Below are 24,260 nucleotides of genomic sequence, written 5' to 3' on the forward strand. Positions count from 1 at the left end.
CCCTTTTAAAGTAATACGGAGGCAAGGATATATGTGTTTATAGCACAAGTCAAATGCTTAAGGGCTAGCAGGATGCAAAGAATAGGAGTGGTCATCATTAGAGAGTTAACTGAGGAAGGCTTCCAGAAAGAGGGGAGTTTCCGGGCAGTTTTTAGGAGGATGGAACAGGAATTTGTAGGGAGCCTGTTGCAGACTGGAGAAGAAGCCCCCACCCCCACCCTTCTTTCTTCTCTCTGCCTCCGGCAGGGCTTCCTGAAGTCACTAGCTAAGAATGTGGAGGGTAGGGACGCTCAGCCTGTGATGTTCTGGGTCCCCTCCCCCATTACAGTTGGTAGCTTAGATGCTATGACTAGATTTGCATCTTCCTGCAGTTACCTCAGCTGAAGAAAAGGGTACCACCTCCCTGAGGTAGGAAAGGGATTGCAAAGAAGAGCAGATGTGCTACTGTCAACGCACGTCAACTCAAGTTACCTCTGCTAGACACTCATTTTATGGTTTAACCTCGGCAGTTTTAAAATGGAAGACTAGCTTTCTTCCGCCACCAAGTACTTTCCTAATGATTGTGTTATGAACTCAGGGAATTGAAACCACTAATTTAAAATCCACCTTAACAAAGTAAACCAAAAAGGTGAATCTTCTGAGACAAACGACCAAACTTTTTTAAAGCAAAATGGAGACTTCTTGGATTGGCTGTTATTCTGGGTTATTTGTTTTCTGGTTTGTCCTTTATTTGTGCCAACAGTAAAAAACTGACTCGAATAACAATTCTATTTTTACGGAGTAGAAAGCAAGGTATGCCTTGCTTTAAGAAAACCCAGTCTTTTGAAAGTTTGTTTTTAAATTAGTATCATCACCTTCCGGAGGGTTCACTTCAGGACACGTTTACTTATCTTTCCAGGAAAACTTTAGGTAAAACAAGATATACCTGTAGAGTGATTTTTGGTTTACAAATAATTTAGTTATCACAGTGCCCTGTGAGAAGTGCAAAGCGTGATCTTCCTGTTTCACCAGCACGAAAACTGACACTTAGAGGTGTTATGTGGCTTGTCCACTGTCACACAGTGGGCATGATGTAGGCAAGGAGGAAACCTCCTTCCATAGATGGAGGCCCTCTCCACTCCACCCTCCTAAGCCTTGGGCCTTATGACAGATGCTTATTCTTTACCTTGTGAATTCTAGGCTTTGCTTCTTGTTCCTTTGCTTTTGTGAAAACTGGGAAATGAATAAAAATATTCTTAGCCATCTTGTGGGTCTCATTACCAGTGCAGACCTTGAAGTGCTTCTAGATGATTGTTGGTGAGGGTGTCGACTGTTTTCTCCCAGTCGAATGAATTTAGTTCTACCTGAGCCCCCTCTGGGTGCAAAGACCTGATATGCCAGAGAAACGTGGTGAGGGACAAAGAATCATGCAACGTTAGTGTGAGAAAGGACGAGAGATAATGTGGTCCAGCCCCTTCATTGCAGGAGAGGAAGTCAAGGTGCTGAGAGGGGAAGACTGGACTTTGGTCAGGCCAACGTAAGCTCATGTTCCTGGCTCTATCATTTAGCACCTGTGTTCTTGGGCAAACTATTTAACTTCTCTGAATCTCATTTTCTCATCTGTTAAGGAAAATAACAATGTCTACCTCACCAGGTTATTGTGAGGATTAAATGAATGCCTGTAACATATTAGGTGCTTGTTCTATATAATTTTCTTCTCCTTTTTCAAGGGTAAACAAAAAAATAGGGACAGATTTGGTCTAGAACCCAGATGTCTAGACTGTCAGTCCTGCCCTCTCACCACTTTGGCCTGTTCCCTCCCTGCTGCTATGGCAGCCTCCATGATCTCCATGATTTCCCTTTCTGTGTGCACCGCCACACCCCCAAACCACACACACACACACACACACACACACACACACACACACACGGAATTACACAGCTAGTGAATGGCAGCATTAGCACTGGTGTCCAGGTCTCCTGGTCTCCTCTTTCTGTCCTGAAGCACATTATTTTTATCAAAGGTAGCAGTTTGGAGGATACTTAGACAAAAGCAAATGAATGTCAACTGATATAACAGCAATAGGTCATTTGCTTCCGAGGAGATGGGTGAGATGGTTGCGTCTGTATTAGATAACTCAAAATTTGTTTATTTTGTGCTGTGAGGCAGGATATGATGGCTTTAGCAGTAGCTTACTAATTATGTTTGACTTAGGGTCTCATAAATAACAAGAATAGCAATCATTTTTTGAGCATTGCTCTGTGCCAGACATTGTGCTAGAGACTTCACTTACATTACACCAGTTCTTACAACAGCCCTGCAGGACAGGTAGCTAGTATTCCAGTTTTGTGGATGAGAAAACTGAGGATCACAGAGAGCAGCTTTGCCTCGGTCACACAAATGATCAGAGACAGAGCCAGGACACACGACCGTTCTAACTCCACACTCCCCCACGCCGCTCCTCAATATCAGTTTGAATTCCTGGGCATAGCCTGAGCGTCGAGCTTTTCCTGAGGCATGTGTGACAACTTGTAGACATCAGATGTGCATCTATACCTGTGCTGGTAGAGCCTGGGAGGCTAGTGGTTCTGAGTGAAGAGAAGGGTGCACAGCCAGGGTCGTGTGGCATTGTTCTCTGCTTAGCACTGCAGACGGCCGCCCCCAGAGCAGGGCTCACTGCTTCCTCACTGGGGCTCCAGAGATGCCGTGGCGCACCCTCATGGGCTCACAGTCCAGCAAACAAGGGAGAAAGGTCGGTGCCCATGTACGAAGTGCTTTGGCAGAAGCGTGTAGCAGGTGCTGTGGGAAACAAAGGAGCGTGGGAGGAGTGACTCTGAGCAGATTTCTAGCTTCCTTTGACTGGTCTGAAGGGCACGAGGCCCTGCCATGGGAGAGAAGGCACAGTGCAGTACAGCTGTGGCCAGAGGAGGCCAGACCAGCGCTGTCCAATAGAAATAGAGTGCAAGCCTCAAGTGTAACTGAAAATTTTCTAGTAGCCACATTAGAAATAGTAAAGAGAAACAGGTGAATTAATTTTAATGTGTATTTCATTTAACTCAATATATTCAAAATATGTTATTTCAACATGTAATCGATATAAGAATTATTAATATTTTACATTCTTTTTTTTTTGTACTTAGTCTCTGAAATCTTGTGTGTATTTTGTATTGACAGTGTCTCAGTTCAGACTAGTCACATTTCGGGTGCTCTGCGGCTTCCCTGTTACATAGTGCAGGGCCAGAAGGTACTCCTCATGTCGGCCTCCAGCAGCCACTCTCAGTGGTCTCTCTCTCTCCTGCCTTTGCTATTATATCCCAGCAGCTGGGCTCTCATTCAGGTACACATCATCTCTGCCCCACCTGTTCTCTGGGCCTCCAGCCTTAATCTCTTCTTGTCCACTCTACTCACTGCAGTCAGACCTGTCTTTTTTTTTTAAACATCTTTATTGGAGTATAATTGCTTTGCAATGGTGTGTTAGTTTCTGCTTTATAACAAAGTGAATCAGCTATACATATACATATATCCCCATATCTCTTCCCTCTTGCATATCCCTCCCTCCCACCCGCCCTATCCCACCCCTCTAGGTGGTCACAGAGCATCGAGCTGATCTCCCTGTGCTATGCAGCTGCTTCCCACTAGCTATCTATTTTACATTTGGTAGTGTATATATGTCCATGCCACTCTCTCTTTGTCCCAGCTTACCCTTCGCCCTCCCCGTATCCTCAAGTCCATTCTCTAGTAGGTCTGCGTCTTTATTCCCGTCTTGCCCCTAGGTTCTTCATGACCTTTTTTTTTTAGATTCCATATATATATGTGTTAGCATACGGTATTTGTTTTTCTGTTTCTGACTTACTTCACTCTGTATGACAGATTCTAGGTCCATCCACCTCACTACAAATAATTTCGTTTCTTTTTATGGCTGAGAAATATTCCATTGTATATATGTGCCACATCTTCTTTATCTATTCATCTGTCGATGGACACTTCGGTTGTTTCCATGTCCTGGCTATTGTAAATAGAGCTGCAGTGAACATTGTGGTACATGACTCTTTTAGAATTATGTTTTTCTCAGGGTATATGCCCAGTAGTGGGATTGCTGGGTCGTATGGTAGTTCTATTTTTACTTTTTTAAGGAACTAGATCTGTTCCTGTTACTCCCTTCTAGAAAACCTTCAACAGCTCCCCTCTGTAAAGAGTAAAATCCATAACTACCCTAACCTTTTCCTCTGTCCTTGTACTTCCTAACATGAATATGTTGTTTCAGTTTTGAAAACCTTTGATATACCCTATCTCATTTAATTCTCACAGCAGCTCTCTGAGATAGGTAGAGCAGGGCAGGTGAGCTATCCACATTTTTTAGGTGGAGAAACTGAGACTCAGTGAGTTTGAGAGTTTCCTAATGTCCACCAGCTGTTAAGTGGCAGAACCAGGACGAGAACCCATGTCTTTTCAGTTTTATCTCTTGTTCACTCCTCTTGTCTGGCCCTTTCCTCTTTTCTCTCCTGTGATGCACTGACAGCCTCACCAAATTCGCTGTGTTCTTGACCTCCTTCTGTGCCTCTGCTTATGCTGTTTCCTCCCCCTAGCATGTCCTTGCACAGCACAGCTTCCCATCAGAATTCCACCCTTCCCCAGGCCCTGGTTAAATGTCTCCTCTCTGATTCCTCCTTTGGCCATCCCCTCAACCAGATCTACTCTGTAGTTACCAGCACATCCTAACATGCATTTTCTTGTTTAGTGAATGCTTCGCTGCTTTGTGTACAGAATTGGATTCTAGAGATCTGAGAGATGGAAGACTTTAGGAGCTTAACCAGTTCTTACAGCCAGGTTGATGTCACTCCCTGCTGTAAGTGCATGGAGAGGCTGACACCTTCCTACTTTATTTAGCCTTTGTTAAAACTGTGAAACTGTGGGTTTAACCCTAACATACATGCGTTGTGGAGGTTACTCAGAACACTTTTGATGGTAAGTATGTGCTTACGATATTTTGATGTCTGTAAAGTTCTTTTGTGTGTATTATCTGATTTCATCTTTCAACACGTATTTATTGAATGTCCACTATGTACTGTGTTCTGGAGCTGCTGCGTGCTCTAGAGAATAAGAGACAATGACGTTTATCATTAAATGAGGAAAGTAGACATTAAACAATCAGGAAAACACCCAAATAACTAGTTACTCTTGAGTTAGACATTGCAAAGGGAAATTTCAAGGGAGACTCAGCTTCTTGGGTATCGGAGAGAGCTTCGCTGAGGAGAAGCATTTACGCTGAACCATGAAGAATGAGTGTGAGTTGGCCTGGCTGAGGTGGGAGAGAAAGCCCCTAGGTTTGGAGTATAGTGAGCAAGGTGGGGGGCAGCGGGGGAAGCACAAGAGATGAGAACCTGCCAGGCCATGCAGAGGATTTGGAACTTTATACAAGGACAGTGGGAAACCACGGAAGGGTGATGTGTGTTCTAAATTATCTTTTGAAGAAACCCCCCTGACTGTGTGTAGAGAATGGGTGAATTCTAAAGGAGTGGAGGCTGGAGGAGATGTGAGGAGACCGGTTGTTCTAGGTGAGAGGTGTCTTCCAACAGCGTGTGACAGGAAGGGGCAAAAGTAAGTGGATTCCAAAAATAATAGTAGGTAATATCAGTAGGACTTGGCGGTTGGTTAGATTTGAGGGGGTGTCAAAAATAACTCAGGTTTCTGGCATGAGTGACTGTGTGTGGCCCTGTTTCCTGAGGAGGAACTATTTGCTCAGGAGCCAGGGTCAGGCTTGGGCTGGGGAGATTGATTTCAGTGTGAACATTTTAGCTTCGAGGGATCCGTGATGGTGATTTGGTTCCGCCAGTCGCCCTTTGAGGAAAGTGGAATTCCACATTTGTTATTGAGAAACTGAGACTTGGAGAGGTTGGGTGGTTTGCCTGAGACTACACAGTGAGGACAAGGCTGAGCCTGAGCTGGAGCCCATACTTTACCCCTAAAGCTGTGCTTTCCAGACCATACCACATGGGCCGCGTGCTACCCTGTCGGCATACCAGTTCTCTGCCTCCACACAACCCCGTCTGCCAAGTTGTCTGCCCTGATCGTCAAACAAGTCCCTAAGCCTCTTGTTCTCCAGGAGTCCTTCATGGAAGTGCAAAGGAGAGCTTTCCTGGCTCTGCCCTACCTAGAATTAGAACACACCAGGAGTCATCCCCACTTTTCCACGTATTGTTCACTCACTCAATCTTGTACTGTTCCGCTCACCTCTGACACATGTTGAGTGTAAGGTCACCCAATCTGGACCTGGACAAGACTTCAGAAAACACAGTAGAGCCATTTGCATAGGACTTTACACTTCCAAAGAACTTAACAAATCTTACCTCTTTGATCCTCACCTCAGCTCTGGGAGAAAGAAAGGACGTGTACATTACTTCAGCAAACATTTTGGAGCAGGTGCCCACCGCGCACAAGACGCTTTGCTGGACCTTGGCCGGTGTTACAAGGATGAGTAAGATGCCGTCCTTGTTCTCAAGGGGTTTAAGGTCTACCAGGGAAAATAGATGATAGACTAAGAAGTTAAGGAACTTGTTTTGAGAGTTCCTCAAAGTTACTGTCCTCTAACTAAGGAATCACTTGGACTGCCTGTTGAAATAAAAATAGTATTCATACCACAGACCTGCTGAGTTGAACCCGCAGGGTTAGAGCCTCAAGTAATTCATATGCTGCTCCTCAGCTAGTAAATGATCCACTTGAGATGTGAGCCTTTTCTGGCTACATTGCCTACTTTCCCACTCCATTGTTCTGCCCTCTGCTTTTACAGATGAGAGAATTGACACGTGTGGAAGTCAAGTGGGTAGTGGCCCACAGTGAATTAGAGACAGAATTGGAATTAGCACCTGAATTTCCCTGATTTCCAAGCCCAACGCTTTTCTGCAACATCATTTAAAGTGTTAACTCTGCACTCTGGTTCTGATTGAAACCACTGCTTTTACTTGATCTGTACCCTTTTTTCCCTCTTAATGTCTTCAGTTATATAAGCTCTTAGGGAGCATTTATGTCATATTCTGTCAGCAAGGATTGTCTGCAAACTGGCCTCTTTTATTTACTATAGGGATGTGCTATGTTTCCAGCCTCAGACCATGGGGAAAATTCTACCCAGAGGCAGAATCCTTGGAAAGTTAGGGTGCCAGGAAGCTGCTTAAAGCTCCACCCTGGCAGATAAGGGAAACCAGACCAGTAGCACCAGGTCAGGGTTCAGTGAGTGTGGACTTTGTCTAGAACTAAGGTCCTGGCAAGGTAGCTCTTTCCTGGTTACTACTCCTCGCTTTGGGCAGGGATTCAAGAACATTACTTTGCCCCAGACTCAAAACACCTAGGTCAGCCTATGTATAGTGTACTTTTTATATCTATCTGTCTATCATGTGTGTTCTATATCTTTATATACATGTATTGCATATATGTATTATGTATTTGTATCTCATGTATATATCATCATATATATTATATATGTGTGCACATGTAAGATGTATATATTATATGTGTGCTTGTATATGTGTGCATGTGTGTACGTATGTATGTAAAAAAGAAAATAGAGAAAGCCCAGTAAAGACCAATTAGGTCTGCATACGGGCACAGGTCATATAGCTTTTTGTTTAGGAACACAGACCTTGAAGTCAGTTACTTAACCTCTGTTCACTCATCCGAGAATGGAGATGTACTACCTGCCTCACCAGGCTTTTGTGATGGTTAAATAAGATAATGTATGTCAAATGTTTAGCATGGTACCTGGTAGCTAGTAAGAACTTAAATAATTATTATCACAGAACAGGGATATTCTCGGCTTTTCCCTCATTTACACATTTGTGGTGGAGTGGGGCTAAGGATGAAGAGACCTCCCATTGGAAGGGGCTGATACCACCCAGCTTAAGCCAGTTGTCACCATATGAGACTAAAGCCCCAGTGATGCCAGAACTTCTGCCTTTTCAAGAGAAACCAGAAACCTGTATTTTTAAATATGAAATTGCCTGATTTTTAAATTTTTTGACAATTAATTTTAAACACACATATATACATATATATGTGTGTGTACACACACACATACACACACACACACACACACACACATACACACACACACACAAATACCATAGGCCAACAGCAGGGACTTGTGGGCTGGTACCAGTCTTCAGCTTTGCTGTCTGGAAGGTCACCAGAACTTTCCCTGCTTCCTCACACACCCTCTAGGCTGGGATGAGGAGGCTGTTTCACCATGTATTTGCAGAGCGCCCATCCTGTGTCTGGTGCTGGAGAGCATACCAGGAAGAACACCCTGTAACCATTGCCCTCTGGCAGAGAGGCAGGACTAACACAGCAGATGATAGGGAGCAGTGTAGGAAGGAGGAACATTTGTGAAAGAATGTGGGCTGCATTGTAAAGAAAAGGATGAGGAAATGGAAGATTTCTGGGAACTGATACGGAGTTTCTTTGAGGGTATATTAAGTGAGAAATCAAAGTGTAAAAGGTGTAGGATACTACCTGTTGTGGAAGCAAGAAAGGAAAATAAGAGTATTTATATGTGTTTGCTTAGTTTTTACAAGAAGAAACACAGAAAACCAAAAACAAATGAAAGTGGTTACTTGGTAAGGAGTGGGATGAAGGGACAGGGACACTTCTGAATATACCTTTTAAATTGCATTTTGAGTTTTCAACCATGTAAATGTTTGACAGATTCAAAAAATAAAATTAAATAAATAAGCCTGAAAAAGCAAACCCTAAAATTACAGACAAATATAAAAAGAAACCTAGGGACTTCCCTGACGGTACAGTGGTTAAGACTCCACGCTTCCACTGCAGGGGGCGCAGGTTCGGTCCCTGGTGGGAGACTAAGATCCCACATGCTGGATGGTACAGCCAAAAAAAAAGTAACCTAAATGCATTTCAAATTGATAACATAAAGAAGAATTAATCCAAAGTAACTTTCACACACAGTACTGGCTGTATACCTTTAGTGGGATATAGTCTAAGGACAGAAAGAATTGCAAGGAAATGCTGAACTTTGCTTAATAAGTTTGCTGTTGCCGGTGTTACTGATGTAGGAACTCTGAAAACAGTATTTGATGTATTACAGAAGAGAGCAAATGAGTAAATGTATTACTGTTGTTTGTGAACAAGGTTCTCACTATGGGAAAAGGAAGATAAAATATGGAGTTGGGGAAGATGAGGAAGAACCCTGTAGTGTTGGAGTCGAACAAGATTTTATTGTGAACTCACAATTTCTTAATCAATTTATTTCCTGGCTCTGTCCATTGAAAGGGCCTAGAAGCAGTGACAGCTTAGCAGCAATGAGCACCTAGCATCCAGATCTTGTTTCTAAATACATTTCCTACTAAAAGGAACCAGGGCTCCTTAGAGAAATGTTTGAGTCAAAGTCTGACATAGGGAAAATACAAGGTGAGCCTGGAGTATTTGTGTGTGTGTGCCAGAAAATAAGGATGCACTCAAAGACAGATAGTGACCTTTAAAGGACACAGCTGGCTAGTAGAAGCTCCCACCAGCCAAACTGGGACAACTTTAACATTTTTTTAAAAGCAGTAATGGATTATAATGCATTGCATTGGGGGGAAAAAATTCGTGAGTTCGTAGCACTATTCCAGAAAAGGGACAAAATGACCTTCTTTACAAGTTTGCCTGCTAATAGATACAGAAGGAATGATAGAATTCCTTCACCTCATCATGCTGCCCCTTCAACTTTAATGTAGGTTTGAAAATTGTCCCAAAATGCCATTTTGCAGCCACCAGTGCAGTAAGTGGTTCAGGCCAGGATCATCAATGGATAGTAAAACTATTGGGTGGGAAGCTGTTGGACAACAGGATATTCACCAGTCTCAAAATATCACCCCACAGATTTCCCACTAATTCAAATGGGAAAATATACTTTTACCATTGAGAAATCTTAGGAGCACCAACTTATCTAAGTAATCAAACATAGGATCACCAGAAATGGGCAAGTTATGCTACATCACTTATCTAATATTATTTTAAAATGTTTAATCTGAATCTAATCCTGAGGAGACAGGCAGATCTGTTACAGGCCATTCAATAAGACAACTGGCCTGAACTCTTCTACATGTCAGTGTTAGGAGAGACTAAGAAAAGTGGGCAGGCAGGGGGTGATACTCTAGATTAAATGAATCTAAAAACCATGAATGAATGCAATTCTGAGATCTTTGACTGGATCGTGTATTGAGGCAGTTGGGGAACAACTATGTAGGAGATTAATGAAACAATTAGGGAAATTTGAATAGAGACTATATATTAGATAATATTATTTTTTTTTTTTTTATTTTTTGGCTGTGTAGGGTCTTCGTTGCTGTGCACGGGCTTTCTCTAGTTGCGGCGAGCGGGGGCTATTCTTCGTTGCAGTGCGCGGGCTTCTCATCGTCGTGGCTTCTCATCGTTGTGGCTTCTCTTGTTGCGGAGCATGGGCTCTAGGCACGCGGGCTTCAGTAGTTGTGGCTCGCGGGCTCCAGTAGTCGTGGCTTGTGGGCTCTAGAGTGCAGGCTCAGTAGTTGTGGCTCACGGGCCTAGTTACTTTGTGGCATGTGGGATCTTCCCAGACCAGGGATTGAACCCGTGTCCCCTGCATTGGCAGGAGGATTCTTAACCACTGCGCCACCAGGGAAGCCCTAGATAATATTATCGTATCAAAGTTAAACTCTTTGGGTGTGCTGATGGCAGTGGTTATATAGAATTCCAAGGGTCTTGGGGGACATATGCTGAAATATTTAGGGGTAAAATGTCATGATGTGTGCAACTTTCAAATGGGAAAAAGTGTATAATCATAGAAAGATAAAGCAAGTGACAAATGTTAATTGGTGAATCTAGATGAAGGGTATATAGGTGTTCATCATGCTGCCCCTTCAACTTTAATAATAGGTTTGAAAATTTTCCCAAAAAATGTTGGGGTAAAAGAAATGTGAGCTGCAGTGGCCAGGGAATACTTCATGGAATCAGTGCCGTTTGGCCAGAGCCTTGAAAAAGGAGTAAAGGAGGGATAGAGAGGAGAAGGGATGGAGGGCTTCATAAAGCAGAGGTGAGAATGAGCACAGAATCTTTTAGGATCCAGTAGAGGTAAGGAAAAGTGAACAAGTAATAAGAGTGAATTTGAAAGGTACTTGGATCCACTTGATGAAAGGCCTTTAACACCAGGCAGATGCACGCACATCCGATCATATAGAGAGTAAGAAGGGAAATCATAGGTTCTTGACCGGGGGGGACCCAAAGAAATATTGTTTGGGAAAGTTAGTCCCTTGTGGTAGAATGCTGGAGGGAACTGGAGAGTGAAAACAAGAGGTGGTTTTTTTTTTAAGTCATCTAGACTTGAGGCAATGGACATGTGGCTTAAAGTGATGGATATCAGTGATAATGTAAAGGAAGGAGCAACTCTGGGAAAACATAAAAGGACTTACCAGTCTCCATAACTGACTGGATAAATACGGGGGTTACTGAGAAGTTGATTCAGAAGATCTATCTCAATGATGCTGTTTAGAGAGCCACAAATTTTGCGAGAACTTCTCTACTCTCCTGGGCCTTCTCCATGCCCATCAGATTTAGGCTGATTGGAATCTGACCTCTGCTGCCCAGTTTTGATGGGAATATCATCAGGAAGAGGGAGAGCCCACCATTAAAGTCTTGATCTGCTGGTACAGGCATTTCTTCCTCCTCTAATTCAGTGGTAGTTTTTCCTCCTTTAAGCTCTCAAAGAGAAAACAAAATTTTTTTTGCATCTGTTAAAATTATACTTATGTTGTAATCCCCCATGTCCTCCACTGTCACTGCCCTAGCCTGTGATGTTTTTTTTTTTTTTTTTTAGAGGAACTTTCAATGGCTGCTGAAATGATCCTTGTCTTTGCCCCTAACAGTCCTCTACAGCCAGGTACACAAACCGTGGCTTCATGTGCCTTGAGTTACGTTGAACAGCTCACAACCTAGCTCAAATGCAAAACCAAACCAGGTTAAGTTACCAGACCATTCCTTCTAAGCTTAAATGTGGGCATAGGAAACCAGTTTCCTGCAGAGTCAAGCAGAACAAGGCAAGGAGGAGGCCCAAGCTGTCCCAAGACAGAATGGGCTTTCTCCTGAAGTAGTAAGGAGGGAGAAGTGCAAGCCCATTCTGGGTAACCCAGGGGTGGGATGTTGTGGATCAAGCCAAAGACAGCAGATGAGCAGCTGGAATAAAAAGCCTTTAATAGTTCATTCTGAGAATCCCTCACCGATGTGGGGAGTGGAGCTGTTGCCCTTCAGTGTTTATACTAAAGTTCTCTATGTATATCTCATCCATTACCTGCAAGTGACTGTATCTTATTCATTTTTGTACCCCGTAGTGCCTGGCATAGTATGTAGTGCGGCGCTGTGCAATTGAACTTTCTGCAGCGATGGAAGTGTTTTATTCTGCACTGTCCTGTATGGTAGCCACTAGCCATAGTACAACTGAGAAACAGAATTTTAAAATTTAAATATCTACATGTGGCTAGTGGCTGTTGTATTAGATAGATAGCACGGGTCTGGAATCTAGGACTTCTTTTTTTTTCCATTTTATTGAGGTATAATTGACACACAGCACTGCCTAAGTTTAAGATGTACAGCATAGTGACCTGGCATCCATGTATTGCAAAATGATTACCACAGTACGTTTAGTTATCATGCATAGATTCTAGGACACTTACTAAATGATGAGCTAAGTTGAATCTTTACCTTGGATGAGGAGGTGGGGGGTGGCAGGGCATGATGGACTAGGGTAATTTGAAGAAAGCCAGAACTTCTGGAAGTTCACCTTCTTGTCTGGCTGCCAGGTGTAGTAATGGGGAGTAGAGTGAGAAGAATATCTAGGAAGAAGGAACAGTATGGGCAAAGACAGGAGCCGGAAACCATGGCAAGAGAAAGAACAGTGAAGAGCAGGGACCAAAAATAGGACGGAGCATTCACTGTGTCAGGCACAGGGGGTGCTGATCAACAAGACCACCCTGACTTCGTGGACCTTACGGCCCTACGGACAAGCGCACAAGCAGCTCCACTGATTGTATGCAGTAAGGATAGGTACTGGGAGCTGTGGGAGACAGCGGAGGGGCATCAGGCAGTACTTCCTTTTCGATGCTGTGCCTAATGGCTTCGCTTGAAGACAGGGTGACCTTTCTCCCAAGTACAATGGGGAAGCTCTAAAAGGTTTTAATCAGCAAAATGGCACAGGTAAATCTGCATTTTAGTAAGGTGGTTCTACTGCATTGGCCAGTTTCCACCCCGGGTCCTTCTTAGCTTGATTGTGGTTTTTCTTTTAAACCAACCACCTCCAGTGTCTTGTCTGGTTTATGTCTTGTTTCGTTTTTCTTCCCTGCTTCCTCCTTTCCTGCGTCACTCTCTCCTGGGCCCCACGCTCTCTTCTTCCTTGATGTCCTTCTCTCTCTGATCCAAAGATCAGCCAGTAAAAAGCAGTCTCACCTGTCCAGGTAAGTGGGGTGCCAGGGTGAAGGGGGAAGAAGACCCCTCTTTTAAATTTAAAAGTTATTTATTTGTACTGTGTTGTATTTATTATTTGAATAGTTAGTACCTTCACATGACTCAGAATTTAAATGGTACAAACAAGAAGATAAGGAAAAGATTCCAACTCCATCCCTTTGCCCCGGCACAGTTTCCTTCCTCAGAGGCAACCAGTGATCTATGTTTTCTTTTGTACCCTTTCAGAGGTATTTTACACATTTTATATATATGTAAGCAAACATATAAACAAATCGTTCCTTCTCTTTTACCGTCTACATAATTCTGCATCTTCCTTTTTCCACTCAACAGCATGTCTTGGAGACTATTCCTTATCATATGTAAAGAGCCCCCTCATTCTTTTATATGACTGAATACTGTGTCATTATATTGATATACTGCAGTTTATTTAACCAGTCACCCCTTATGAACACTTAGAGTCTTGGCAGTGTTTTGTCACTGCACACAGTGCTTACATGAAGCCCCTTCTACATAGTCATTTGCTAGATACGAATAGGAGACACCCTCTGGAGGGGCAGCAACTATTGATTAGGAACTGGCAACTTGTACACTTTTCTGAAAAGGAGAGGCATAGCAATGATCTGAGCTTCTCCTGTTCCTGCAGGGGCCCTATTATTCGATCTGGTTTGGTGATCCGTGGTACCTTGAGGTTGTAGGGCCTTAATAGTTTCTAAGCAGGGTGCCTCAAGCTGGCTGTAGGAATGGGGTTGCAATACTACCAGCAAACAGACCAGATTCCTGTTCTCCCATGGTACACACAAAATAAATGGAATTTCAGAGGCTTGGGTCATCATTGTACGCCTCCTTTCTAGAACAGGGTACAAGCTGCCAATTATCCAACAGGTAAAGTTGCCAATTACCCAACTAAAGGCCTAGTTACCCTCCTAGAGACACTTGTTTTGGAGAGGGACGAAGAGACGAAGCTAAAGTGAGAGAGAGTGTCTCTGATACAGCCACTGCAGTCCTCTGCTGTGTCCCTGCAGGCTTCTGTGTGTTTGTGACCCTCCCATCCTTGCCTTCCAGTCCCCGCTTCCTTACAAATCATCACCTAAAACTAACTAGCTGTTGTTTTTCTCTTGTCTTTTTCTCGCATTCATTTTCCCTGCTGCCTCCGTTCTGTTCCAGCAGCCCCATTGCAGCCTGGTAAGACCCAACAAGCATGCGTATTTGTTCACACCCTGTTCTTGCTATTGTCTCTTTGTCTCCTGACTCCAGGAAGGGCTATTTCCCTTCACGCCTTGCTGGGTATTAAAGAGATCATGCTTGCCTTGCCAACCTAGGATTCCAGATAGGTGATGTTGCCAGTGGGGTAGATGTGGCTGATCTCCCACCAGATTGAGCGGGTTACAGGGTGAGAGGGTCGGTCTCTTGTTACCCAAGACTCAGGGCCCCTTTGACAGAGCTTCCTTCTGCTACAAGGCTGGTCCCTCCCTGCCCAATTCATTGTTGTGCTTTTCTTACTCTTACTCCAGGTTAAGTAGCCTGTCTTTGGGAGATTCAGCACCTGAACGCAAGTCCCCTTCCCACCACCGCCAACCCTCCGACACCTCTGAGACAACAGGTAACCTTCTCGGGGCATTAACACGTAGACACAGAGGTGTTTACCCATACAGACAGATCTGTATACCCCAGATGTAAAACAACTTAGCCTTTATATTGAGCTCATAATGTGTGCTAGGTATTGTGTTATATGTTTTATACAGATTACCTTATTCAGTCCTTTTATCACTTGTGGAAAGTAGATTTTATCATACCTATTTTATGGATGAAGAAACTGAGACACAGAGTGGTTAAAAAATTTGCCAAGTGTACAGGCTTGTAGGAGACAAAACCAGGACCTAAAACCAGTTGAGTTTTAACTCTAGAATTCATGCTTTCTCCATCACAGGAAGCAGTCACACATACCCGCACACGTGCACGATGTCTAGTACATGCCCACAGGGATGGAGTCAGTTAGGAGTTATAGTCTCTCTTTCTTTCTTCCTACACTCTGCATATGGTTGTATGTGTGACAAACAGGGTTTTCTCTTGTCATTTATCCTTCCCTGGATTTTGACAAGGGGCCAGCCCTCAGTCACCCCACGTGAGTTACCCAGCTCTGCAGGATCAGCAAGCACTGGTGTCCTGCTGTATTCATTGGACGTAATTTGATGGAAAACTTCCAGTCTCACTTAGGCTTCAATCCCAGGGCTGCTTCTCTGTAACACTAGCCTTCAGGCTGGAGTTGGCCATGCCCCTTCTTCGACCAGTCTCACCCAAACAGGCCTAAAAAGACAGACATACATAAGAGAGACGAACATCTCAGCACCTCAGAGAAAGGAATTTCTTGTATAGCATACAGAGTAGATGCCCGGGTTTTGTCGATCACTGAGGAAGGCAGGCATTGCAGTAGTGTGTGTGGGCAGGAAAAGTCTGGGGAACCTGGAAAGGCTTTCTGGAGGAAGAAACACACTGGGACCTCCCTGGGTTGGTCTTGGCTTGTGTGCACTGACTTTCTGAGGACAGTTCCTACCGAACTCCCTTCTTTCTCCTCCTTACCTCTCACCAGGTCTCGTTCAACGCTGTGTCATCATCCAAAAGGACCAGCATGGCTTCGGCTTCACAGTCAGCGGGGATCGCATTGTTCTGGTGCAGTCTGTGCGGCCTGGTGAGTGTTGCGTCCCTGCCACCTGCAGTGTACAGTTCTTACAAAGCCACCATGTATGTGACAGTGCCGTAGGACTTGAAGAACTTGCATGTGCTTTCTCTGGAGGCCTGGGCATCCTGAGGCATGAATGATTCATTCTAGAACTGGTTCCCCAGGGGCATCTGGGGAAGTCTCCACAATGCTAAGCTTCCAGGCAGAATTTCTAGGGATCACACTCCAGGCTTGTTTCCCCTGTTGGAAGTGTGAAAATGGCAGACTAGCCTTCAGGTCATCAGGCAGGTGCCTGATTGCCCTCCAGGGGAGCTCCTCGTCCTGGGTTGGAAGATGCCGTGGAGAAATCGAAGACCCGCTTTCTTCTTTCTCACCTTCACATGACCTTGCTCCGTGCACGAATGGTCACTGTGCTACAGCAGTTCACAGTTGAGACAGGCACACTGGTCTAAATGTATTTGCAGATATATTAACAGTAAGTAATAAATGACCTAAAGATGTGTGTTGGACAGTACGTGGGAGGAAAGGGTGTTTGTAAGTTTGTATTTGGGTAGTTGGTGGTTCGAAGCTAAGTATTTCCCTTCTGATCAGTTTAGGAAGCCTCCTTAGAAGAAAATAGGATTTCAGGAGTAGTTTGAAAGATGGCCATGGAAAACACATTGGCGGGATAGAAATTTGGTGGGAAGGGAGGGCATTATAAGCAAATCGATCGAGTAACCAGTGATGTGTGAAAAAGCTTCAGATATTTCAAAGCACTATCATATGTCAGGTGGTAGAATCATTGTTGTTAAGTGACCCAGACTGAAGAAGATGATCAGGAAGGAGATGGGAGTAGGGGAGAGTATGAAGCAAGTATCCCTAACACAAGCAAGTATCCGTAACAGGAGTGAACTTGAGTGTAGCCAGTGGGATTGGGCCTGGCAACGTGGTGCATCACAGGCTTGAAGAAGGGTACAAGGAAAGGGGTAGGGGGCAGGCCAGCATTTTCCCACTAAGAACAGTGCAAAATGGGAAGGAAATATACTTACATAATTTGGGAGAAATATTTGGGATTTATTTAATGGGAAAAGTGAAAAGAGTATTTCAAATTTATGACCAAAATGAGGTATGTGGATCATACAGGGATATAAATAATTATAGCTCCTTATGTTTGGTAGTTAACTTTTGTCAGTGAGAGGTTTGTTTTTCATATCCTAGGGTAGAGCTCTGAAAAGATACTTTTATTCTTTGCTTCCATATTCTCTCAAGGTTCCTGGACTAGGGTGAGACAGAGCAAGTGGGACTGCCAGTAACTTGTACTTTGCCTCTATGGTCTGTTTGATACAAAAAGTATGGGGACCCCCTCCAGTGAAGTGTGAGTTCAGCACTCTTCCAATTTTGCCTCCTCTCAGACCTGGAGAGGAAAGAACAAAATGATGGCTTGCAGTAAAATACGAGTTTTGGAAAATCTGTGTATGTATGAGTACTTCGGGCAGGAGAGAAGAAGAGACTTCATTTGGATTGGCATTGAAATCACAAGAGCAACAAAGCAGTTGTTGTCTTTTCCAGATTTTAGGCTTCTCAGTTCACTGTTTCTCAAAGTGTAGTCTGTGTTCTGCCTACATCAGAACCACCTAGGCCCTTAGGATGATTGAAATCCTCATTCCGGGGCCCAGTCCCAGAAGTACTGAATCACTTGCTAGCAAGGGGGTCAAGGAATATGCTTTTTAACAAGTTCTTCTGGTGAGTCTCATGCTTACTGAAGTTTAGAACTTCTGCTCTAATTCCGTTACTCTGAAAAGTTTAATTTCTTTTAATCCCTAAGTTATTAGAAGTCACCTCATGTGTTTCATACATTCAGGCAAAATAGTTCTTTCCTCTCCACCTTTAGTTTCTAGATGACAGTGTAAAAGAGAGTTTTCAAGCTACTTGCAAGTACTTTTCCATAAATAGCACACTTAAGATGAGGGTAGTCTGGGTCCCAATACTGAAAAGCCAAATTGGAATGTAGTCATCACTGTAATTTCTCTTTTCAGACTAGAAACATCTAGATGTGCTTTGTCGGAGTTTTGTTTTGATCAGATGAATGCAACTTACAGATTTAAGGATCATCTTGGGGCAGATTTACAAGAAACATAATTTTTATGCTTCTCGTGAACTTCTTTCTTTCTTTTTTTTTTAATACGCTTTCTGAATGAACGTATTTTAAATATTTATTTATTTATTTATTTAGCTGCATCGGGTCTTAGTTGCATTACGCGGGAACTTCCATTGCAGCTCGCAGGCTCTTCGTTGTGGCACACAAGCTTCTCTCTAGTTGTGACGTGCAGGCACCAGAGCACGCAGCCTCAGTAGTTGCGGTGCACAGGCTCAGTAGATGAGGCATGCGGGCTCAGTAGTTGTGGCACGTGGGCTGTCTAGTTGAGGCAGACGGGCTCAGTAGTTGTGGCACATGGACTCTCTAGTTGAGGCACGTGGGCTCGGTAGTTGTGGTGCGTGAGCTTAGTTGCCCTGTGGCATGTGGGATCTTAGTTCCCCACCCAGGGATCGAACCCGAGTCCCCTGCATTGGAAGGTGGATTCTTTACCACTGGACCCCCAGGGGAGTCCCTCATGAACTTATCTCATCATTAGTGTTTCTTATGCTTCCTGGGTATAACTTAAACTAGGACTCTAACTTATTTAAAACTACATTTGGCCTTCCATATCCGCGAGTTTCGCATCTGAGAATTCTGCATCCGTGGATTCAACCAGCTGCAGATTGAAATTTCCATCTGCAGTTGGTTGAGTCCACAGATGCGAAACCTGCAGGTGTGTACTACTCCATTTTAAGTAAGGGACTTGAACATCTGCAGATTTTGATATCTGTGGGAGGTACTAGAACTAATCCCCGGTGGATACTGAGGGATGACTGTACGTGGTGATCAAAACCACTGCAGCTCCAGAACAATTTTTTAACAGAAAATAAAGCAGTGATCATTATCATCCTTAATGCTAGGAACCCCCATAATATCCTTGTGAACTTCTCAGGGCTTAGGGACCATAGTTTGAAAATGCTTGTTGTAATCCTTTTCTCATATTCCTCTTAAAAATGATTATTACTAAAAAAAAAAAAAAAAAAAAAAAATGATTATTACTTCAGCAATTATTTAATACAGTGAACTCGTTCTTCCCACTGGATAATAGAAATAACTCTTATTTGACCTTGGAACATCTAGACACATTCAAATAAAGCACACATTACTCTCCCCAGAGCATGGCCCTGCCTCTCTGCCACCTTGGCCTGGCTCTCAGAGGAGAAGTCTGGCTTCTGAGCCAGGTGGAGGAAAGAGCAAGAGATGTGTCCTTATACAGTCCAGTCCAACTCAAAGGTAGTTGTGTCACTGGAGCAGAATAGGATGTACACCCAGCATTTGAGGCACTTAACACAGAGAGGTGAGAAGAGATTTGAGGGGGAAGGTGACCTGACAGGGTTGTTGGTGTAGATTCAGCCACTCTGGAAAGGTCGTGGGGCTCTGCTGACCAGGCCTTCTCCTTCCTCACAGGAGGTGCAGCCATGAAAGCCGGTGTGAAAGAGGGCGACCGGATCATCAAAGTGAGTGACCTTCCCTCTCCGCCCCAGAGGAGGGGGTGCAGCGTCACTTCTGGCCTTGGCCATCCTCCACACTTCCGTTTTCGTACCAGCTGTCATCAGCCACTGAGTAGGGGGGTGGTACCATGAGAGTGAGTAGTATAATGTGACAGAGACTGGGGACTAAGATAGCTGGGTTCCATATTCTAGGCCCTTCTTGACTCTGACCAAGCTTCTGTAATGTTTTACTATGCTAGAGAACATTGATAAATGGCTCCCTAAAGGAGTGGCGATTGACCACTGACCAGGAGAAGGATCCCCTGGGCTTCCACTGCCATTAACTCAATAATGTTGTTTGTCCCCCAACAGGTGAACGGCACCATGGTGACCAATAGCTCACATCTGGAAGTGGTGAAGCTTATCAAATGTGAGTTGGGGAGAGCTGACAGTGAAAGAAATTAGGGGATCAGATGGGGCACGGGTGGAAGCAGGCCTGTTGCCCCAGGAGGCTTCCTTTGTAGACGTGTGAGGCAGCCGAAGTCTTTCTTCTTGGCCTGATCATCGTAGACTACCACAGTTCCCCACTGTCATTTCAAGTGGAGACACTATTAGTCTCTCATCCGACATCTTTATTTTTCCACCCATCTTTGCCCTATGTTTTAGATCATATTCTACTAAGACCAGGTCTCACTCAGATACCACTCACTCCCCTCTCCCAGTCCCAGGAAACAAGGGACTGGGCAGGCAGCTCCCACATAGTTAAGGGTGGGATTTTGGTTGAGGTCTCTGCATGAGGAAAGGGAAGGAAGGGATACTTGTGTTGATGCAGGATGGAAGGACAGAAATTAGAGAACAGGTGGGGCATTAAAAGTGAGGAGAACTTTACCTGCAGAATTATAAGCTTAATGGAAGGAGAAGGGAGAACCCCCTCCTTTGTACCTTGAATGTCTGCTATTGAGAACAATACCACTTGAGCAAGCCTCTCTTTGCCTTCCTCCAGCTGGTGCCTATGTTGCACTGACCCTCCTGGGCTCTTCACCCTCGTCCATTGGTGTCTCTGGGCCCCAGCAGGAGCCAGTCCCAGCAGGAGCCCCCCGAGTCACCCCTGTGATCCCACCACCACCACCCCCTCCACCTCTGCCACCTCCACAGCGCATCACAGGACCCAAACCTCTGCAGGTAATGGTCTGCCTACTCCTCTTCTCATTCTGGTGTCCCTTTGAAGAGCTCCCCATTGGAATGAAAGCAGGTTAAATCAAATGGCAGGCTGGCAGAAAGAGACAAGCCAAAGAGCTGTATGAAGGCCATCAAAAAGTAGAGCAAAATGAGAACTGCATTAAAGGGGTGCTCCATGCCTTAGTGTCCTCTTTCCATGTAAGTGCATATGCAGTTTATCAGATAGCAGCATGCAGTGTGTTTCCTGTGTGTGTGCAGGACTCTAAGGAGGCCCTTTGAGAGTTCTCCTCCCCGTCGGGGAGAAGGTGCACACCTCCAGCCATGGTCAGAGGCATCTGTAAAGACTGTTGCCAGTCATTGTTACAAGGGTGTGGAATAAGTCAAGGAGTAGGGGAAAAGGCTTCCTGGGGAGAAAGGCTGCTTGGAGGAATGAAATATGGAGCCTAGTCTGTAGGGGAGAGAGTCAGGAAAGGACAAGAATAGTAGGGAGAGAACCCAAGGACCAGGATAACCTGTGTGAGGAGTTAAAAGAGGACAGGAGGCAGATAGGAATAGGGAACAGGATTTTCTGGTTGGAAAGAAGACCGACCAGCAAGTCCTGGGAGACTTCAGAGAGCAATTGATAACAGATGTGATTACAGCCAGGGTTTCTAGGAAATTAGGAATGAAATCAAAATCAGATTTTATGTTTACTGAATTTCAGTCAGATACTGAGTGTTATACAAAACATTCTTACGACCTAGGCTCTACTCTCATAGCTTTCCTTGACCAGGAATCAGCTAGTAGACGAGAATAAAAGCTATTGATCTGGTCCCCAATTCTCACTACTATCATATTTTCCATTCTTAGGATCCTGAATTTCAAAAACATGCCACCCAGATCCTTAGGAATATGCTGAGGCAGGAGGAAAAAGAGTTACAGGTAAGGTCACTGCTGAGGGTAGATTGGCCATTGCCTTAATGAAATAATACTTTATCAGAGCAGTCTGCCAATGTGTACAACTTAATTTGCAGGCCATATCCTATCACAGTAAAACCTTAAAAAGTCAAACTTCAGGCCTACTAAAGAATTGTCATAGGCCAGTGGAATTTGTTAAAGCAGAATTTGATGGATAGAGTGAATAGGGTAATAGAGCTTATGGTAATAGATTAGAATGGTGACTATGTAGAGAAAAGACAAACAAGTGATGAGACAGGTAGAATAAAATGAGGGAACATGAGAACTGAGGAAAATCAGTTGGAATTGATCTTAGAGGTTCTGGGAAGGGAAGGATAAGAGGGAAGGAAGGTGGGGGTGGGGGGTGAATGCCAGGCCAGGCTGATGGAGGAGGGGATGCAGAGAGATTTCCAGGCCTGGGGAATGATGCACAGGGAGAACAGGAAGAAGATTAATTTGGCTGGACGGGAATAACCAGATTCCTATAACAGCCATGGCTTACAATGGGCTCCTTGCCCCTTCATTTCAATTCAACAAATTTCTAAGTTCCCACTGTTTGTAAAGCATTGCTTTAGTTCCTACAGTATACAGAGATTAAAACGATTAGACAGTTCTTGCCCTCAACATGTTTACAATCTCATGGGGAAAATTCACATTACGGTAAGAGAGTGGGAGGAACAAAGAGCTTGCAATAAGAGAACAAAGAAGAGAGCAGTTAATTAATAATGGGAAATGTGAGGGAAACTTCACTGAGAAGATTGTATTTCAGCTGGGCCTTGAAGGATAGGGCTTCAGTAGGCAAAAGAGATGAGGAAGAGAACGCTGGTAAATGGACAGCATAGGTCAAAGGCACCAAGACATGAAAATATACTCATTTATTTAACAAACATTGAGTTCCTGCTGTGTGCCAGGTACTGTGTGTGTGCTGCAGTGGAGGCATGGGCCAGTGCTAGGCACAAAGGTTAGAATGGTTATAAAGGTAAGTGAGAGATGAATCTTTCCCTTAAGGAGTTTATAATCCAGTAGAATATCAATGGATGAATGAAGATAAAGTTATACTGCACTATAATAAGTGCTGATACTTGCATTTTGATGCAAGTCATAGAATAATCAAGATAGTGTGATACTGGTATAAAGATAGACCTATAGATCAGTAGAATAGAATTCAGAGTCCAGAGATTAATCCATACATCTGTGGTCAATTGGTTTTTGACAGTGTCAAGATAGTTCAGTGGAGAAAGAATGGTCTTTTCAACAAATGGTTCTGGGACAACAGGATATCTATATGCAGAGAATGAATTTGAACTCTTACCTCACACAATAAACAAAATTTAACTCAAAATGGATCAAAGGGCCTTCCCTGGTAGCACAGTGGTTGAGAGTCCGCCTGCCGATGCAGGGGACACGGGTTCGTGTCCCGGTCCGGGAAGATCCCACATGCCGCGGAGCGGCTGGGCCTGTGAGCCATGGCCGCTGAGCCTGCACGTCCAGAGCCTGTGCTTCTCAACGGGAGAGGCCACAGCAGTGAGAGGCCCGCGTACCGCAAAAAAAAAAAAAAAAAAAAAGGATCAAAGACTTAAATGTAAGAGCTAAAACTATTTTTAAAAACTATAAGGCTCTTAGAAGAAAACACAGGTATAAATCTTTATGACCTTGGATGAGGCAGTGGTTTCTAGGCTGTGACACCAAAAGCATAAACAACCCCCACAAAAAGATAAATTAGACTTCATCAAAATTAAAAACTTTTATCCATCAAAGGACACTGTCAAGAAAGTAAAAAGACAACCACAGAATAGGAGAAAATATTTGCAGCACATATATCTGATAAGGGTCTAGTACCAGAATATGTAATAGACGCTTAAAACTCAACCCAATTTCAAAGTTAGCAGAGAATTTGAATACACAGTCCAATAAAGAAGACATACAAATGGCCAATAAGCACATGAAAAGATGCTTAATATCATTAGTCATTAGGGAGAGGCTAACCAGAACTACGAGATACCACTGCACACGCACTAGGATGGCTAGAGCCAAAATAGCAGTTATTGGTGAGCATGTGGAGAAGTTGGAGAAATGTTTGTTTATATTTTGTCTACATATCCGCTCTCCTAATCTACTCCCACCGTAGTGCAGCCAGTTTGGCAATTCTTCAAAATATTAAACGTACAATCTGTCAATTCCACACCAAAGTATATACCCAAGAGAGTTCAAAGCATAAAAGCTGTACATAAACATTCATAATAGCATTGCTTAATTGCATAATGGCCAAGAAGTGGAAACAACCCAAATTCCCATTAACTGATGAGTAGATAAACAAAATGTGTTGTATCCATAAAGTGGGATATTATTCAGCCATAAAAAGGAATGAAGTACTGATACATGCTTTAACATGGAAGACCCCTGAAAACAGACTAAGTGAAAGAAGCCAGACACAAAAGGCCACGTATTGTATGATTCCATCTG

General features: G+C 43.9%; 1 protein-coding gene across 12 annotated transcripts in view; it reads left to right on the forward strand.

The window, feature by feature from the left end:
* ARHGEF11 (Rho guanine nucleotide exchange factor 11) overlaps positions 1-24,260 on the forward strand; it is a 112,794-nt gene that overhangs the window by 48,917 nt on the left and 39,617 nt on the right. For 11 of the 12 annotated variants that reach the window (XM_073805888.1, XM_033856923.2, XM_033856955.2 and 8 more), the window contains exons 2-8: positions 14,624-14,641; positions 14,971-15,059; positions 16,047-16,145; positions 19,660-19,709; positions 20,055-20,112; positions 20,686-20,864; positions 21,711-21,782. In XM_073805888.1, coding sequence (XP_073661989.1) covers positions 14,624-14,641; positions 14,971-15,059; positions 16,047-16,145; positions 19,660-19,709; positions 20,055-20,112; positions 20,686-20,864; positions 21,711-21,782 — 565 coding nt within the window. The remainder of the gene's footprint in view (positions 1-14,623; positions 14,642-14,970; positions 15,060-16,046; positions 16,146-19,659; positions 19,710-20,054; positions 20,113-20,685; positions 20,865-21,710; positions 21,783-24,260) is intronic. The other variant, XM_033856934.2, reaches the window with a different exon arrangement.

Source organism: Tursiops truncatus, chromosome 1 (genome assembly GCF_011762595.2).
Source record: "Tursiops truncatus isolate mTurTru1 chromosome 1, mTurTru1.mat.Y, whole genome shotgun sequence".
Classification (NCBI taxonomy): Eukaryota; Metazoa; Chordata; class Mammalia; order Artiodactyla; family Delphinidae; genus Tursiops; species Tursiops truncatus.